This window comes from Perca fluviatilis, chromosome 18 (genome assembly GCF_010015445.1).
Source record: "Perca fluviatilis chromosome 18, GENO_Pfluv_1.0, whole genome shotgun sequence".
Taxonomy (NCBI): Eukaryota; Metazoa; Chordata; class Actinopteri; order Perciformes; family Percidae; genus Perca; species Perca fluviatilis.
The window spans coordinates 35884590-35903717 of record NC_053129.1 but is presented as its reverse complement, the minus strand read 5'-3'; the positions used below and the strand labels follow the sequence as shown (position 1 = coordinate 35903717).

At 43.9% G+C, this 19128-nt stretch overlaps 1 protein-coding gene, 1 long non-coding RNA gene and 1 pseudogene across 4 annotated transcripts in view; all 3 read left to right on the top strand.

Annotated features, from left to right (window-relative positions):
- Nucleotides 1–9861, top strand: part of zbtb1 (zinc finger and BTB domain containing 1) — a 17706-nt gene extending 7845 nt beyond the window's left edge. For both annotated transcript variants that reach the window (XM_039781742.1, XM_039781744.1), the window contains exons 2-3: nucleotides 1740–3136; nucleotides 7393–9861. In XM_039781742.1, coding sequence (XP_039637676.1) covers nucleotides 1744–3136; nucleotides 7393–8033 — 2034 coding nt within the window. In that variant the 5' untranslated portion in view covers nucleotides 1740–1743 and the 3' untranslated portion in view covers nucleotides 8034–9861. The remainder of the gene's footprint in view (nucleotides 1–1739; nucleotides 3137–7392) is intronic.
- Nucleotides 1–19128, top strand: part of LOC120546464 — a 275615-nt pseudogene that overhangs the window by 251269 nt on the left and 5218 nt on the right.
- LOC120546695 lies at nucleotides 16117–17501 on the top strand. Of its 2 annotated transcripts, XR_005636923.1 has the most exons (4): nucleotides 16117–16249; nucleotides 16508–16594; nucleotides 17156–17234; nucleotides 17397–17501. It is a non-coding gene; the product is annotated as an uncharacterized LOC120546695 (long non-coding RNA). The 2 variants fall into 2 exon arrangements; XR_005636922.1 differs by lacking the exon at nucleotides 17397–17501 and having other exon boundaries at nucleotides 17156–17298.

Below are 19128 nucleotides of genomic sequence, written 5' to 3'. Positions count from 1 at the left end.
ACGCAGACGCCACGCCACGCTCACACCGTTCGGTCGACATAAAGCCTGAAAAAGTCAGCACAAAAAGGTCCTTGGTTATCATAGAATTTCGCAAAACAATCGTTCTGATTACATTTTTAAAATGTAATCAGAGGCCTATATATGTAAACCCTCTGGTTCTGGTTCTGGGGGAAGTTCTGAGTCTCACAGTCGGCAAATCTGTCAGATTCTGCTTTTGGGTGTCGTGATGTAGTTACTAGGGGTGTGACGAGTCGCTTACTCCACGAGACGAGACTCATCACGAGATTGGGTTCACGAGAACGAGACGAGATATTTTTTTTTTAATGGCGATGCTTTCTGCCTCTTCCAGACTCTGTAACGACCTTGACCTTGGCTTCTTTGTAGAGGTTTGGGACTACAGTGCGAGTTAAATGCGCGCGTGATGGGATGACGTACCTCGGTTCCAGTGTGTGGAGGAGTCGCCGAAATCCGACATTTTCCACCACAGAAAACGGCCTCGTATCAGCTGCAGTGAAAGCGCCAATGTCCCTCGGTGCTGCCGTGGCTCTTACCGGTGGCAGAGATGCGGAGGCTTCTACAGTTGTTTGCCCTTTTAGTGTTTTCGTGGCGGGTGCAGTAGTTAGCAGAGAGCTGTGGTGGTGCTGGAAGTGTTTCTGCGTAGTGCTCGTGTTAGCCGCGGTGTACGGCATGTTTTTCTTACGTTTAAATATCGTGTTCGTCTTGTCTGTCGCTCTTTAGACGTTTATTATTTCCGCAGGAAAACCAAAATGTTGCCACACAGATGATTTAAAAAGTGGCAGGGGGATCTTCTATAGTAATTTCACGCTCCATCACGCTGACATCACATCGCCTCACGAGACAACTCTTCACCTCGACGAGAAATCTCGTCACGTTTTAATCTCGTCACACCCTTAGTAATTACCCTGAAAACAGCTTCCTGTCTTTTTGGTTTGGTGAACAACTAGACGGGCCAAGATTTATTGTGACCCTAGATTGATATACAGGTGATATTACAGTCTACAATGTCCCTCTGTTGTCAGAGAGAGTGTTACAGTCTAAAGTGTCCCTCTGTTGTCAGAAAGAGTGTTACAGTCTAAAGTGTCCCTCTGTTGTCAGAGAGAGTGTTACAGTCTAAAGTGTCCCTCTGTTGTCAGAGAGAGTGTTACAGTCTAATGTGTCCCTCTGTTGTCAGTGTTACAGTCTAAAGTGTCCCTCTGTTGTCAGAGAGAGTGTTACAGTCTAATGTGTCCCTCTGTTGTCAGAGAGTTACAGTCTAAAGTGTCCCTCTTTTGTCAGAGAGAGAGTTACAGTCTAAATTGTCCCTCTGTTGTCAGAGAGTTACAGTCTAAAGTGACCCTCTGTTGTCAGAATGTGTGTTACAGTCTAAAATGTCTCTCTGTTGTCAGAGAGAGAGTTACAGTCTAACATGTCCCTCTATTGTCAAACAATGTGTGTTACAGTCTAACATGTCCCTCTGTTGTCAAACAATGTGTGTTACAGTCTAACATGTCCCTCTGCTGTCAGAGTGTGTGTTACAGTCTAAAATGTCCCTCTGCTGTCAGAGAGTGTGTGTTACAGTCTAAAATGTCCCTCTTTTGTCAGAGAGAGAGAGAGAGAGAGAGAGAGACAGTCTAAAGTGTCCCTCTACTGTCAGACAGGGTGTGTTACAGTCTTAAGTGTCCCTCTGTTGTCAGAGAGAGTGTGTGTTACAGTCTAAAGTGTCCCTCTGTCGTCCCCAGGGCCATGGCGAGGCCGAGCCACAGCGACCACGTCCTCCAGCAGCTCAACAACCAGCGCGAGTGGGGCTTCCTGTGCGACTGCCTCATCGCCATCGGCGACATCTACTTCCGCGCGCACAAAGCCGTGCTGGCGGCGTGCAGCTCCTACTTCCGCATGATGTTCATCCGGGAGCAGCAGGGCGCCGGCGCCGGGCGCCTGGACCTCAGCAACATGGCGATCAGCGCCGAGTGCTTCGACCTCATCCTGCAGCTCATGTACCTCGGGCGCATCGTTGTCGGGGGTTACGAGTTCGAGGAGCTGAAGGCGTCCATGGCGTCCCTGCAGATGTACTACATCCCGGACTCGCTGGACGACCTGCGAGACATCCGCAGCGCCAACATCACGCCGTCGTCCTCGGCTTCGTCCTCGTCGTCCGGCGGCGCCGGCGCGGTCGCCACGGGGAAGATGATGTTCGGCGTGCGTATGTACGAGCAGCAGAGGACAGCGGCGGTGGCGCCCGATGCCGAGCGTCAACCGAAGGCCGTGAGCAGCAGCGTGGGACGCCAGGCTGTCTCAGCGGCCGCCAGCAGACCCGAGGAAGCCGCCACGCCTCTGTTGTCGGCGGCTCCCGTGGCGTTGCCATTGCCGTTGGCGCCGGACGGAGCCGTGGACGTGCCGTGCGACTTGAGGAAGCGGCCGAGCGGCAGGGGCTCGTCTCTGAAGGAGCGCCCGCGCTTCGGGCGCACGTACACGTGCGACGACTGCGGCTTCGTGTTCAGCTGCGAGAAACTGTTGATCGAGCACATCCTGACCTGCACCAACCGGAAGGCCTTCCACCGGCCGAGAGGCGGCGCCGAAAACGACCACGACCACGACTCCAGCAAAGCCGAGAGCTCGGCTTCGGAGAGCGTGGAGGAGCAGCAGCGGCTCGTCTGCAAGGGCGAGGACGAGTCGGAGCGAGACGGCGAGCCCGGGAGCGTCTGCGTGAAGACGGAGCCCGAAGAAGAAAACGCGTTCCCCGACATCGAGATGGTCCGCGTGGGCGATCACGATCACGCCGCCAGAGAGCGCCGCCGCGACCGTTTCGGCGAGCCGGAGCCCGGCGTGTCGGGGCTGGACGCCGGCGGCGGCATCGGCGAGCCTTTTGACGGAAGCCACGCCCACGTGTCGAGCGCCGATGACTCGGGGATCCCGGCGAAGCTGCGCAGAGTCAAAGAGGAGAAGCCGGAGCAGCAGGACGCCGCCGACGGCTGCGCTCCGTGTGAACTGTGCGGCGCGCCGCTAACGGAGGAGGAGAAGTCGGCGCACTACCTGTCGGACCACATGGGGAACATCTGCGCGTGCGGGCGCTGCGGCCGCGTGCTGATCAAAGGACGCCAGCTGCAGGAGCACGCCGAACGCTGCGGAGAAACGCAAGGTAGGGAACGCACGCCATCTGGTGTCATGTAGCGGTCATAGGGCTGGGCGATATGGAGAAAATCAGATATGGCGATATTCTCGTCCTAATACCTCGATTTTGATATTGTGGCGACATTATAGGGTTGACTATTGGTGCTTTTAACAAAATATCTTCACACTTAGATTTAAGATGAATAATCATCAGTAATGTGGATATAATGACTAAGAGGGGAAAGCCAATAATAGAAGAGCTACACCAGTCTGGTGAGGTCAGAAACTGACATCACTTTACTGTCATGCAGCCTTTAACACCAGGAAAAGACACTTATGCCATATCATGATATCACGATATGCAAAATCTAAGACAATGTCTAGTCTCATATCACGATATCGATATAATATTGATATATTGCCCAGTCCTATTGTGGCGATATTCTAGAGTTGACGATTGGTGCTTTCACAAAATATCTTCACACTTAGATTTAAGATAAATGATTATCAGTAATGTGGACATAATGTCTGGGTAAAAAAATAATAGAACAGCTAGAGTAGAAAAGTACATCACTTTACTGTCATGCAGCCTTTAAAACCAGGAAAAGACACTTAAGCCATTTACGATGTTACGATTTCCAAAAAAAAAAGACGATATCTAGTCTCATATCACGATATCGATATAATATCGATATCTTGCCCAGCCCTAAACGGTAATCAAATTATACAAAATATTATTGATTCAGCGACAAAAAGCTTGAAAAAAGTGACACAAAAAAAAGAAAAACTGAAATAGACTGAAAGTGTGTGTTTGTAATGAAGGTGAAACTGCTGTCTCTCTTTCTGAAAAAGTAAATCAAAATCAAAATCAAAAAAATCAAACCTAAAAAACAATTTAAAAAAAATAAAATAAAAAAATCTTTTTTGTTGTTGATAAAAACGTCAAAAGGGTGAAACAGCAACTCAGTTCCTGATTGGCCAACGACAAAGGACCGAAACCTTGAAAAAAATGACAAAAAAGAAAAAAATGAAACAAAGTCTGTGTTTTTAATGACGCTGAAGCCGCCGCGCTGCAAAAAACCACCTCTTAATCTTTTTTTTTTTTAAATGTTTTTCTCAATGCTTCTTTAAATTCATAATAATAATCAATAAACCCTGATTTAAATGACATAATACCAAATTTCAAAGTTAAAAAAATAGCAGAAACTGTGAATTATTTTGACTATGAGTAAAGACCAGAGGATCACAGACTCTCAAAGTTAATGAAATACAAAATAATACAAAATATTATTGGAAAAAAAAAAGAGTTCAGCGACAAAAAGTTTTAAAAAATGTGACCCAAAAAAACAGACATCCCAAAAAGCGACTGCACGTACAATTCATTAGGGGTGGTCCGGTTCACAAAACCCACGGTTGGGTTCATATCACGGTTTTAGGGTCACGGTTTTCGGTTATGTACGGTTCTTGTTATTTTTTCTTTTAATCTTTAAAACTCCAGAAATATACTTCAGCATATTATATATATATATATATATATATATATATATATATATATATATATATATATATATATATATATATATATATAGCTTAATTATCCACAATGTAGGATACAGTATTAAATAATTATATAGTTATATCATGTAATCATCAGGGGTGTGATTCTTCCGGATAAATCCGGAATTCCGGCTTTTCCGACCTGAAAATGAGACTCGTAAATCATGAAAATCCGCAAAAAAACGTTTTGGGAAGGTGGGGGTGGCGCATAGTTCTGGTAAACATAATGACCGGGTCGCATTAGCAGGCATTTGACCTAAGCCGATTGGTCAGGGGATAAGACCTGAACAAATCAGGTGATTGAAGGGCGGGTCTTAGGAATCGTAATTTCACCACGAATTTCACAGCCGGGAAAAAGACCTCCACAGCGCGAACAGATGTGCTGGGCTCGGTGGAAGCTAACAGAAGCTAGCTGGCGTTAGCCGACAGCTGACCAGGTGTCTCAGAGCTACCAGGTGATCGGAGGAGACAGGGAGTACGTGGATTTGAAAGAGTCCGTCAGTCGTGGCCGACGAAGGTCCAGTCGGGAGTTTGGATGGAGAGTCCACTGAAGTCCACTGTGGTCTGAAGGGATAATCCTCGCTAGATCACTATCTTGAGGTAACCGTTAGTCGGAGGTTGACATAACAAGGTAATACAGTGTGTAGTCAAGTGATGACTGATTAACAGTAATGTAAATGCAAGTATAGGCTCTTAACCTTGCAGTTTTGCACATATCCTGTAAGACTCAATTTCTCCATTTCTTTGCAAAATACTCTCCAGAAAGTGCCATTTGATGGTTTATTTTTCAAAATTTTTTCCCGGGGGGGCATACCCCCGGACACCCCTAGGGTGAGCTCCCCCACAGAACAAATCTCAATTTTACCCCTGGTCTTTAGTTAGGTCTTTATTAGTTGTTGCAACATAAACAACATAAAGTGTAATTGTATTTGCTAAATCACCCATCAGAACGGTACTATTACTGGGTGCGCCGTATATTTTCCTGCTTTTTTGTCCTATGCCAATTACACCTATGAATCATGCACAAACTGAATTTGACTTGACTTTAAGCACATTATTAAGACCATCTCTGAGGAAAGCTAGCTGAGATTTTGATACAGTAAGAGGGAAGACATTGATGTTTCAACAAGCTTTTCGTTTATTTAGCACATGAAGATTGAAATATTACAGAATATCAATTGAAATAACTTGCAACGGTTCGGATGTTTTTTCATGAACCGTACCACCCCTACAATTCATGGTCAATGAACCTAATTTATATTTTACATTTTAGCAAATTTATTTAGTTAAAAAAAAAAAGCAGAAATTATGAATTATTTTGACTAATAGATTAGCTAAGACCAGAGGATCACAGAGCGTCAACGTTTAGTCAGGACACGGTTTTGAAACCATTTAAACATTCTTTTCAAATTTAATAAAAGACCCAAAATTTAATGGAAATTATAACTATATTTTTAAAATGTTGTCTGGGTTATACAGTGCTCAGCATAAGTTAATGACCCCATGCTAAAGTTGACTAAAAAGTGGAATACAAAAATCCTCTTTTGGAAATTGATCTTAATTCCTTAATTAAAAAAATTAGGAAAATCCAATCTTTAAAGACACCAATTTTCTTTGTGACTGAATAATGTATCGTAAATAAATAAATGTTCTTCCTTTAAAATACAGCGAGCATAAATCAGTCCCCCCTATGTTAGATTACCATAGAGACAGGCAGATGGTTATTATAAAGGCCAGTTACTACATGGATCAGGATACTATGCACAAGTAGTGAAATTCTATTACTGCATTTAACCCACCCTGAGTATTAGAGCAGTGGACAGCTCCACATCCAGGGAACAACTCAGGGTTCAGGGTCTTTGACATGTGGCCTGAGGACTAGGGTTGGGTACCGAAACCAGGTTCCACCACGGAACCGGTTCCTACGCAAACAGTAGTATTCGGACCGGATTAGAACGCAAATTTCGGTTCTGACTGAAATATTTTCCGTCTGTCGCTCCGGACAGCGGCAGACTCTTTTTTTTCTTTTTTTTTTATTTCTCCCTTTTCTGCCGAGTGGCGCAAAAATCTTTGATTATGCGGCACGTTTTCTTAAAAAATGCGATGGAATATGCGGGATATTTATACAATTTTATGCGATGAAATTGCGGGAACTTGCAAAAACTGTAGTTTGATGAAAAAGAGAAAAACGGTGATCGCATAATCGCGTTTTTCTGGAGGGACTGTCTAACCTGTTTCCTGTCTAACCTGTTTCCTGTCTAACCTGTTTCCTGTCTAACCTGTTTCCTGTCTAACCTGTTTCCTGTCTAACCTGTCTAACCTGTTAACTGGTTGAATCTGTTCCAAACAACATCTTCAACTTTCTGCTAAGATATATTATGGGACTTTTTTTGCAACGAAAATGCGGGGATTATGAAATCATGCAAGCCCCGCATATTTTGCGCGGAAATTGGCAGTTTATGCAGCGAAAGTGCGGCATATTTGAAAATAATAAAATAATAGTATTTATGCGATCACATAATTGTGTTTTTCTGGAGGGACTGTTTAACCTGTTCCCTGTCTCACCTGTTAACTGGTGATTAATTAAATATATATGTTTATGTTTTTATGTGTTATCCCTTGTTCAGCACTTTGTAAACCTTTGTTTTTTAAATGTGCTATACAAGTAAAAAGGATTGGATCGGATTAATGTCCGAATCTGATAAAAATGTTTGTTCCAATCAACAGGAGGCGAGTCGGACTCTCCCGGCGAGGACGAGGCCTCTCTGCCGGAGGATCCTTCGGGCGCTGACGGCGTGGAGGAGGCCGACCTGGCGTGCCCTCACTGCGGCGCTCTCTTCCAGAGCGAGAGCCTGGCGCTGGAGCACACCTTATCCTGCCACGAGGAACTCTTCCGCCCGCCGCTGTTGGACGACGGCACCGCGGCCGCCGGCGGGGAACCGGACCACCGCCGCAAACACTTCTGCAGCATCTGCGGCAAAGGCTTCTACCAGCGCTGCCACCTGCGCGAGCACTACACGGTGCACACCAAGGAGAAGCAGTTCAGCTGCCAGACCTGCGGGAAGCAGTTCCTGCGCGAGCGGCAGCTGAGGCTGCACACCGACATGCACCGCGGCATGGCGCGCTACGTCTGCCCCGTGTGCGACCAGGGAACCTTCCTCAAACACGACCACGTGCGCCACATGATCTCCCACCTGGCGGCCGGGGAAACCATCTGCCAGGTGTGTTTCCAGATCTTCCCCGGCGGCGAGCAGCTGGAGAAACACATGGACGTGCACCTGTACATCTGCGGCGTTTGCGGCGAGAAGTTCCGCCTGAGGAAGGACATGCGGAGCCACTACAACGCCAAGCACACCAAGAGACTATAGGAGACCCGACCGTCGCCGCCGCATTCACTCGCCTTTGTTACTCTAAATAAAGCCATAAATGTGAGAACAAATGTTATGCACTTGAACACCAAAAAGTAGAGCTGCAACTAACGGTTATTACTGTCACCGTCGCCGATGAGTCGGCCGTCTGTTTCCTCCGTTAGGCCTCCTGCACGCTGGCTGGGTGGCGTGAGCGTGGCGTGGCGTTTCTGTTGCGTGGCGGCTGCGTGGCGTTTTCTGTTTTTGCACACCAGAAGCGTGTCTGTATTGACAAGTGAAATATATGAAAATCGATAATTAATCATTATTATTTTTTAAAATCACATATATATCTGCATTCATGTCAAAACCTTGAGACTTTCAAACATCAACATGTAATTTATTAGTATGTATTTGTGTCAATACAACCTATAAAGATCTTTTCCTATTCTATTTTGCCTGGGAACGCTTGTGAAAAATAGGCGTCAGTCCTATTTCTAGCATGCACGAGTTTGTGCCTGTTACGAGCGCGTCACGCAGCCAGTGTGTAAGCTGACCTGTTACCATGGGAGCCATAATATAAACGGACACGCCCACGCAGCCAGTGTGCAGGAGTCAGGAGGAAGTTGGTTGGTTTGGATGTAAAATGTCAGAAAATAGCCAAAAATCTCGGTCAAAGTTCCTCAAAATCAAAGCTGATGTCTTTAAATGTTTTCTTCTGTTGGTCCAAACCATAAATATATTCAGTTTTTAACTGATTTGCTGCCCTGTGAAAGATTTCAGCTGTTTTTGTTGCTTCTTTTCCCATTTTTTTCTTTGTGTACCTTTTTGTGTTTGTTGATGTTTTTGTCGCCTTTTCTCAACCTTTTTGTCGGCTGATTTATGCTCCTGCGTCAAGGTGACTGCTAGGGATGCACCGATCCGACTTTTTCAGTCTCGATACTGATGCCTGGGCTTTGTATCTGTCGATACCCGATACCGATCAATACCGTTGTTGAATTAATAATATACCTTTCACCTTATACCTTCTTTCCACCATGTGGAAGAGACTGAAGATACCAGACTTTCCTAACTAAGATAAAATAACAGATGTAATGTTTTGAATTCTTATTTATTTGTACACTCAACTCTTCAGCATGCGACACACCTGCGGCAGAGGGGAAAAAACTAACAAAACTGGATCAGCCCGTGGATCTGTTCATTTTTCCGATCCCAGATCAATTTAGTCAATATCGGGATCGATATCCGATCTTAATATTGGATTGGTGCACCCCCTATCGACGGCGTACCCCCACAGACACCTCTGCTGCCGCTCGATGTGCACCTCCAAGAAATTGTAACTTCTTGTCGAGGCTACGCAGACCACAAGGACTGTGATTGGTCAGATTAATGCATCATTTCCCATGTGTAGCTTTTCCAGCGGTCAAACAACCGTAAGAAATTTGCGCGTCTTTGGCCTCTCTTCGTACACTGGTCCTACAGACCACCTTCGCTGCTCTCTTTCGCTCGCCATTGTCGGAAAATGAAAAAGCGCAACCAAAACCAACTACTAAAGAGTTTACGGCGTGGAGTTGACGCAGAAGCATAAATCAGCCTTTAAGCCGACTACACACCGAGCCGACGATCGGCCGTCTGACAGTCTGGCGAGGTCGGTGACTCGAGTCTGTTCGGTGTGTCCCGTGCCGTCGTCCGTCTGAGGGGCCGTCGGCGTTCATTTTGGCTGATTTGACTTGTATAATCGGCAGGGCGGGCAGTCGGACTCAAATGACCCATCTGATTGGTGGAGAGCTAACCAGGAAACGGGGAGCGGGATGAGCGTGACTAGAGTCTCTCAAAACGTGACGAAAATCTTTTAAACTGACCTTTGTTGATCTGAAATGAAGACAGATTCAGGAACTGCACGCACACACAACCCAGATATACACACAGAGACACACACACACACACACACACACACACACACACACACACACACATATACACACAAAAACACACAGAGAAACACACACACACAGAGAGACACACACACACACACACACACACACACACACACACACACACACACACACACACACACACAGAGACACACACACAGACACACACACACACAGATATACACACAGAGACACACACACACAGAGAGACACACACACACACACAGAGACGCACGGCCTATTTCTCTCTTCAAATATTTCCAGAAACATGTCTCGGTGAACTATTTTAGTCCAATATGAGATCGTATTCTGAACGAGCCGCCATGACAGTCTTGCTTTGAATTTCCAGAGAAACCAAACCCACGTGACGCGTTCGTCCAATCAGCTGCCGGTTTTCATTTTTTGGGCGACAATCCAGATTAGCGCCGCCTGCTGTTATGGAGACTTATTAGGGCTTGTCTCTTCAGTGTTCTGAGGAACTTTCTGGACCAACTCGGGGAGACTGATCAGTAGGGCTGCCACCTCTTAGTCGATTAGTCGACTAATCGGTCGTTTTGGTCTTAGTCGACTAAGATTTCTTTAGTCGATTAGTCATTTTTTATGCTTATTCATGCTTAATTATTTATTTCAGGAAACTTCTGAGCACATTTCTGGTAAACATAAGATTTAAAGTGGTTCTTTTGCAGGATTAATTGTGGAGAAACTCAGTTTTAAAGATGGTTAATTAACTACATTTATATTGTGCTTTTCTAGTCTTAACCACCTCTCAAAGCACACAGCTCGGTCAATTAAATCAACTAATCGATTAGTCGACAAAATCCTATAAGTGTTAGTCGACTAAGAATTTCTTTTGTCGAGGACAGCCCTACTGATCAGTCCCACTGGCTTTACTGCCGACGGTCGGCCGTCTGGTTGGTGTGTCTGGGCCTTTAATCAACATTTTGGCCGTTTTTTCTTTAAATTTCTCTTTCCTAAATGTTTCTTTGGCCCCTAACTGTCACCTCTGCTGTGTTTTTTGAATCTGATATCAAACTAAACCTTCATATCTGAGAGGATGAAAACAGACGTTTCTGACATTTTTGCATGAAAAGTGACTTAACGATTGAATGAAATAGTTGGCGATAATTTTTCTGTCGACTGATCGTTGCAGCTCTACCAATAAGATGACTTTAATCTGCACTTTCTAAAGTGGTTAACCTAAACGAGCGTTGGCGCTACTGCAGAAGATGCTCAGGGGGGGAGAGGGTCAAACTCAACGGGCCACATCCCATAATCTGATCTCAAGTAAACCTCCAGAAACATCAGAGACTTCATCCGCCCAACACTTTCCTCACAGCTTGATGTTGGCGAACACAACGTCACAGACCCATAGAGGTGGGAGTCTTCACTGATCTGCTAGCCTGGCTGACCCCAGACCCTTCTCAGCTGTAACTGAGAGAGGGGGGGTCTGGGGAAGCTTTATTCACAGCCCATTTCCAAAGAGGGCATCACCAACGGACGCCGCTCAAATGCCTCTGGGCGTAATTGGATAGTCCTTCAACCAATCAGACCAACGATCTGGGTGACGCTGCGAAGGTAAAGACCATAGAGATAGATATATACTGACATATATATCTATGGGTAGAGACTAGCTTAAAGGAGAATCCCGGTGGATTTCAACACTTAGCTCTGTTGGTTGTAAATTTGGAGTGCTGTCAGTAGCGAGAAAAACGAAAACGGGGACGGGAGGTGAGGCTGAGGGCCCTGGAGGTCAACTCCCAGCCATAGAGGCACTAACTTGGGCTTGGGATGGAGCATGAGGGGCCTGCCTACACTGTGTTATTCTCCTGCTAGCTCGCTTAGCTCCCAGGAGGCTGAAACAGGGCAGGTTTTAAACCTGCTTTTACCCTCTTAACATGTTGGAGATGTCATTACTAGTGCCTACCCATGTGGAGTCATTCCACATGGGTGAAGACAGTGAATCTGACTGCAGTAGATGTGACAGAAATGCATAAAAGTTGTGTTAATTCATTTCTGTTTAGTTCTGGTGTTGAGTCGGCAAGACGAGTGCTTCAGTACCATCACGTCACATGGGTAGGCTCTTGTAACGACCTCTCGTGTGTGTGTGTGTGTGTGTGTGTGTGTGTGTGTGTGTGTGTGTGTGTGTGTGTGTGTGTGTGTGTGTGTGTGTGTGTGTGTGTGTGTGTGTGTGTGTGTGTGTGTGTGTGTGTGTGTGTTAAGAGGCTAAAAGCACATTCAAAACCTGCCCTGTTTCAGCCTCCTGGGTGCTAACACTAGCAGGAGGATAACACGGTGTAGGTAGCACCGATTTGTTTTTCTTTTTCTCGCTACTGACAGCTCTCCACATTTACACACAACAGAGCTATGTGTTGAAATCCACCGGTATTCTCCTTTTAATAACCACGTGTCTGTTCTGTAAAGTTCTCATAGACACAATATAATCTGTGAGTCGGGCAGCAAGACGCTTGAAAAGGCGACCAAAACCTTGAAAAACTCCTGTCTGAAGCATCTTTAATCACAGTTACATATTCAAATGGATATATGATCCTGTCGTACACGTCAGTCACATCGTGAAGAAGTTCAAGAACAAGAAACACTACTTTGTGTGTTGGACTCTGGTTTATTTGGGCAGATCTGAACACAGCCGTCTGACCGTTTTTTTGTTGCTCTTTTTTCTCACAATGGTCCGTTTGAACACAAAACTTTCTTAAAGCTCTTAATAAACCAAGTGGATTTCTGTTTCTGATCACATCTGTGTTTTTTGTTTTATTTTTAGCTATAATTGCCAGAGAGAGACATTTTTAGTTCAACATGAAACCGCCTCGAAATCACCATCACCAAACTCCACCAGTCTCCATGTAAATAATCAGGACTTTTAGCGTGTATAGAGCCAGCATATCTCAACATGTAAATGGGTGAATTAAGGGTTTATTTCAACCAAACCAGAGTGGTGATTGTTGGAACAGTGGAAAGATGAACCAAGACGGCTTTTGGTAGTTTTATTTAGTTTCTGTCCACTTTGAATTAAGTGTGTTTTACGATGATAAAAGTCCTGATTATTTACATGGAGTCTGGTGGAAATATGCTGGCTCTATACACGTTAAAAGTTCTGATTTTTTACATGGAGTCTGGTGGAAATATGCTGGCTCTATACACGCTAAAAGTCCTGATTATTTACATGGAGTCTGGTGGAGATATGCTGGCTCTATACACACTAAAAGTCCTGATTATTTACATGGAGTCTGGTGGAGATATGCTGGCTCTATACACACAAAGTCCTGATTATTTACATGGAGTCAGGTGGAGTTTGGTGATGGTCATTTCGGGGCTGTTTCATGTTAAACTAAAAGGATCTTACTCTTTAACTAAAAGCTCTATCTCTGTAGGGATCCATCCCATAATGTTGTCACACACAACAGGAATACATCTGCACAATGAAACAACTTTAACCTTTTATTGTTATTATTACAGTTTACGTATGTTTACCTGGAAATGTTACTCAGGCCCTCTGTGCGCTCTGTGTGCGTGTGTATCTGTGTCTATGTCTCTGTGTGTGCATCTGTGTCTGTCTGTGTGTCTGTGGTTAGGTTATGTAGAACAGTATTTTTATATATATATAACTCCCGTAAAGGATTATTAGGAACACCCTACTAATACCGTGTTTGACCCCCTTTTGCCTTCAGAACTGCCTTAATTCTTTGTGGCATTGATTCAACAAGGTGCTGGAAGCATTCTTTAGAAATTTTGGCCCATATTGAGAGGATAGGGTCTTGCAGTTGATGGAGATTTGGGGGATGCACATCCAGGGCACGAAGCTCCCGTTCCACCACATCCCAAAGATGTGCTATTGGGTTGAGATCTGGTGACTGTGGGGGCCATTTTAGTACAGTGAACTCATTGTCATGTTCAAGAAATCAATTTCAAATGATGTGAGCTTTGTGACATGGTGCATTATCCTGCTGGAAGTAGTCATCAGAGGATGGTCCATGGTGGTCATAAAGGGATGGACATGGTCAGAACCAAGGCTCAGGTAGGCTGTGGCATTTAAACGATGCCCAATTGGTACTAAGGGGCCTAAAGTGTGCCAAGAAAACATCCCCCACACCATTACACCACCACCACCAGCAGCCTGCCCAGTGGTAACAAGGCACCGATCCATGTTCTCATTCTGTTTATGCCAAATTCTGACTCTACCATCTGAATGTCTCAACAGAAATCGAGACTCATCAGACCAGGCAACATTTTTACAGTCTTCAACTGTCCAATTTTGGTGAGCTTGTGCAAATTGTAGCCCCTTTTTCCTATTTTTAGTGGAGATGAGTGGTACCCGGTGGGGTCTTCTGCTGGTGTAGCCCAGCCGCCTCAAGATTGTTTGTGTTGTGGCTTCACAAATGCTTTGCTGCAGACCTCGGTTGTAACAAGTGGTTATTTGAGTCAAAGTTGATCTTCTATCAGCTGGAATCAGTCGGCCCATTCTCCTCTGACCTCTAGCATCAACAAGGCATTTTCACCCCCCAGGACTGCAGCATCCTGGATGTTCTTCCTTCTTCAGACCATTCTTTGTAAACCCTAGAAATGGTTGTGGGTGAGAATCCCAGTAACTGAGCAGATTGTGAAATACTCAGACCAGCCCGTCTGACACCAACAACCATGCCACACTCAAAGTTGCTTAGATCACCTTTCTTTCCCATTCTGACATTCAGTTTGGAGTTCAGGAGATTGTCTAGACCTGGACCACACCCCTAAATGCATTGAAGAAGCTGCCATGTGATTGGTTGATTAGATAATTGCATTAACGAGAAATCTAACAGGTGTTCCTAATAATCTTTAAGGTGAGTGTGTGTGTGTATATATATATATATATATATATATATATATATATATAAAACTCAATATTCTTCTTTTTTATAAAGGGGATTTCCTCTGTAGTAAAAAGCAGAAATAAAAGAATTATAAAAAATATGCTGGAAAAAGCACCAAAACGTTTAAACAAAAAAGCACCAAAAAGTTCAAAAAAAAGTGACAAGTTCAAAAAAAGCACCAAAAAAAAGTCTCCGAGCGTGACTGTCCGAGCGACGAGCTAGCGTGTAAAGTCTACCCGTTTGGTCACTGGGTTCTTGGGTCCTGGTACTCCTCTGATAACTGTTTTGGACTTCATCGTCATCCTGGATTTATTTGCCTGCTGTTTTTCTGGACACTCTTTTGTTAAATATTCAAGCTCTATTCTGCCTGCGGTCTCTGCACTGGGTCCTACATTCTCTGAAGCTCTTGACTGTGTGTGTGTGTGTGTGTGTCCTGTAGGTGGCATCAGTGTATGTGTCCCGACAGTGTCTGTTGTTCCTGTATGTCCAAAGTCCAGAACATTTTTCATAAAAAATATAGTTTTTAATGTTTAATATCATTCAGATTTTCATGCAAAAAACATAAAGTAAAAGCATTCACTTTTTTTAAATAATTAATTAATTAAAATAATATATGTATATATAATAAAAATGATTAAGGGGCTGCCTCTAGCTCACCCAGTCAGCTAGTTGTAGGCTGAGTCCTGCAGCCCCACGGGTTTGAATCCGACCTGTTACTCTTTGCTGCGTGTGATCCCCCATCTCTCTCCCCCTTTCATGTCTACCATTGTCACTTTCAAATAAAGGGGAAAAAGCCCCAAAAAATTATCTGTAAAAAAATAAAAATTATTAAAATAAAGGGATATAGCATTACCAAATAAATACATAAAATGTAATAAAATGAAATATAAAAAGTGTGGTGAGTGTGTCCGATAAAAACTGAAATAAAACTACTAAAATCTGTAAACATGTTTTAATGTGTGAATATGTTTGGTGGAGCTCTGCTTGTAGTTCCTGCTGATTTCACCAGAGTGCGCCATGACGTCACTCACCAGCTCAGAGATGAAGACAAACTGGGGACTTTGGGTTAGTTGGATTGTTCTTTATTTTGGTTTTTCTCTCTAAAATAACAAATTACAACATTACAAATAATCAGTAACATTATAAATCATCATGTCCTTATTTGTTAACAGTTAAAATAACTTTTAACTGAAGTTTAATTTCCTGTTCATCATTACTGGTTGTTATAAAGAGTTACTGCTCCTGTGATCTCTGTTGTCGCAGTGTTTCTGGTTCTACAGGATTCTTTCTGTTCCTCCTCCTCCTGATGAAGCTGAAACATGTTTGTTGTTTTGCTGTCAGAGACAAAGGTTTCAGTCGACACACGATAAGATGTCTCGGTGTCCCAGAAGTCTTCCAGGTCCAGCTGCAGCGTGAGAAACCCTCCAATCAGAGCAGTCAAGTACGTAAGTCTTTCACTTTTTCATTTTCATATTGTGTTGAGTTCAGGGAGCAGGGAGTCTGTCTGTATTATTATATTTGGTATAAGTATCAGTTCGTATCAATAGTATTCAATGCTGCTTCAGCTTTTACTTTAGACTATCTGCAGATGGTTAGGTAAGAATTTAAAACTGATAAACATCACTAATAATTGAAATAAAAACATTTTTTGTCTTTGTTAAAATATTTTTTGATATGCACATTTATCTGTTTGATTCAGAATCCAACCCAGCTGTTTGTCCTTCAAGAGCGACCGGTCAAAGGAAGGTTTAATTGATTTTAAACAAAGACATCCATCTGACAGAAAGTAAGTTATCAGTACCATATAATGAGATTCATAGATGTAGTATTTTAGAAGTATTTCACATAGGCATCATTTCCGTCAGACACTAGATCATATTAAGTTGCTGTGAGCTGTAAATTCTCCTCTTCTTATTACTTGGTATTTAGGCCTTTATAAGTGACAGCATAGACATGATAGGGGAGAGGTGGGGGTGACAGGCAGGAAAGTGTGGCAGGTCGGAATCAAACGCACGACCTCCGCGTCAAGAACTGAGCCGCTATATATGGATGGCTCTACCACTAGGCCACCCAGGCACCCATATATTCACCGTTTCTAAACACACGTCATCTGGGAGCTGACCGGGCAAAGAGAGCACTCTTCCTCAGACCAGTCTGCTGCTTCAGGAGTCCTTTAGGCCAACCATGTTGTAGCCCTTGTTTACAATGTTGTAATCAACAATTAAAATCAGGGGAAACCATCTGATTAAATGTTGTAATCAACACTTTAGTCACAGGACCTTTACCCTGTGTTTGTCTCTGTGTGGACAGACATGATGTGAGCTAATTCTTCCTGATTCCTCCACAGAGTGGACCAAGAGATCTCGGAGGTTTCCAGTGGTCAGTCTTCCCAGCAGCATCAAACACACCTGGACTCCATATTTATGGTCTGTACATGTACAACAACTACTTTTACATCTATTCTGTTCACAATCATCTCCATGCTTCACTTTTCAGATCAGTGGATTGTCAGTCTGTCCAACAAGTATCTGATGTTTGCTTCCATGATCTCAGTTTGATTGTGTCAATCTTTTAATCTTCTGTTCCAGCTGCTGGAGTTGGACATTGTCACTTTTGTGAAGAAGAAGCTGAAGAAGATCCAGAAGGTTCTGAGTCCAGATTACCCAGAATGCTCAGAGAGTCAGAGGGAGGATGAGGATGAGGATGAAGAGCAGAGGAGGTGCAGAGAGGCATTTCTGAAGATCACATTGCACTTCCTGAGGAGAATGAAGCAGGACAAGCTGGCTGACCATCTGCAGAGCAGTAAGAGGATTTCTCTAAAGATTTAACTTGCTGGACTAATGGGACATGTACTAGTGTCTCCAGAGAATGGTCAAAGTATGTTTCTGTTTCTTGATAAATCACTTACTGATCTTATTTGTTGTGCGTTCATTCAGGAAGAGATTCTGGAGTTTGTAAACGTAAACTCAAATCTAACCTAAACAAGAAGTTCCAGTGTGTGTTTGAGGGGATTGCTAAAGCAGGAAACCCAACCCTTCTGAATCAGATCTTCACAGAGATCTACATCACAAAGGGAGGGGCTGCAGAGGTCAATGATGAACATGAGGTCAGACAGATTCAAACAGCATCCAGGAAACCAGACAGACCAGAAACAACAATCAGACGAGAAGACATCTTTAAAACCCCACCTGGAAGTGATGAATGACAGTGATGACAAAGGGAGTGGCTGGCATCGGGAAAACAGTCTTAACACAGAAGTTCACTCTGGACTGGGCTGAAGACAAAGCCAACCACGACATCCAGTTCACATTTCCATTCACCTTGAGAGAGCTGAATGGGCTGGAAGAGGAAAACTACAGCTACATGTTCCTATTTACATGTTGAGATTTGTAGAGTGACAGTGTGTACAAAAAACAACATAACATGAGACACCACTGTCTTCTAACCGTAAACAAACCCGGAACTATATTCATTCTACTACTTGGGCGGAGTGAGACAGGCTTGCTGCAAAGCAAATCACTCTACATGGCTGTGTCTCATGTTACGTTGTTTTTTGTACACACTGTCACTCTACAAATCACAACATGTAAATAGGAACATGTTGGCGTTATTTTGTCACTTATTCGGAGCAGTAGGATTACTGGAACCAGCCACCTGCATGTTATGTGCTGGCCTGCTGCCGCTCCAGCCGTCAGACAGCGTTACAGCACGCACGGAGATGAGAAGGGTATGTATCGACTTGTCTAACTCTGGGGGTTACGGTGAATAAGCTAAATTCCCAATAAGTCGGCGTGTTCCTTTAAATACTTGAATAACGTAGTTCGGAATCAAAGCCCTATTTGTAAGTGTGATTAATTCTTCAATAAATACTCTGATATCTTTCAACAGGAGTTAAATATAAATATCTTTCCTTCCTATTGTCTCTCCAGACTGAGTGGCTGTAATCTGTCAGAGAGAAGCTATGAAGCTCTGTCCTCAGTTCTCAGCTCCCAGTCCTCTACTCTGAGAGAGCTGGACCTGAGTAACAACAACCTGCAGGATTCAGGAGGGAAGCTGATCTCTGATGGACTGAAGAGTCCACACTGCACACTGGAGACCCTCAGGTCAGGAATCATTAACCCATTCAACTGATGACCATTTAAACTGTGATTAACTTTAGTTGATAAAACAGCTGACATGTAGCTTTGTGTCTGTTGATACGATCAAACTTCGGCAGTAGTTAGCGGGACTCAGAGAATTACTTTACATGAAGGTTTTTTCATTGTTTACTTTTGTTGTTAAATAATTAAATACCACAGATGATTTTAAAGGTGTATTCTA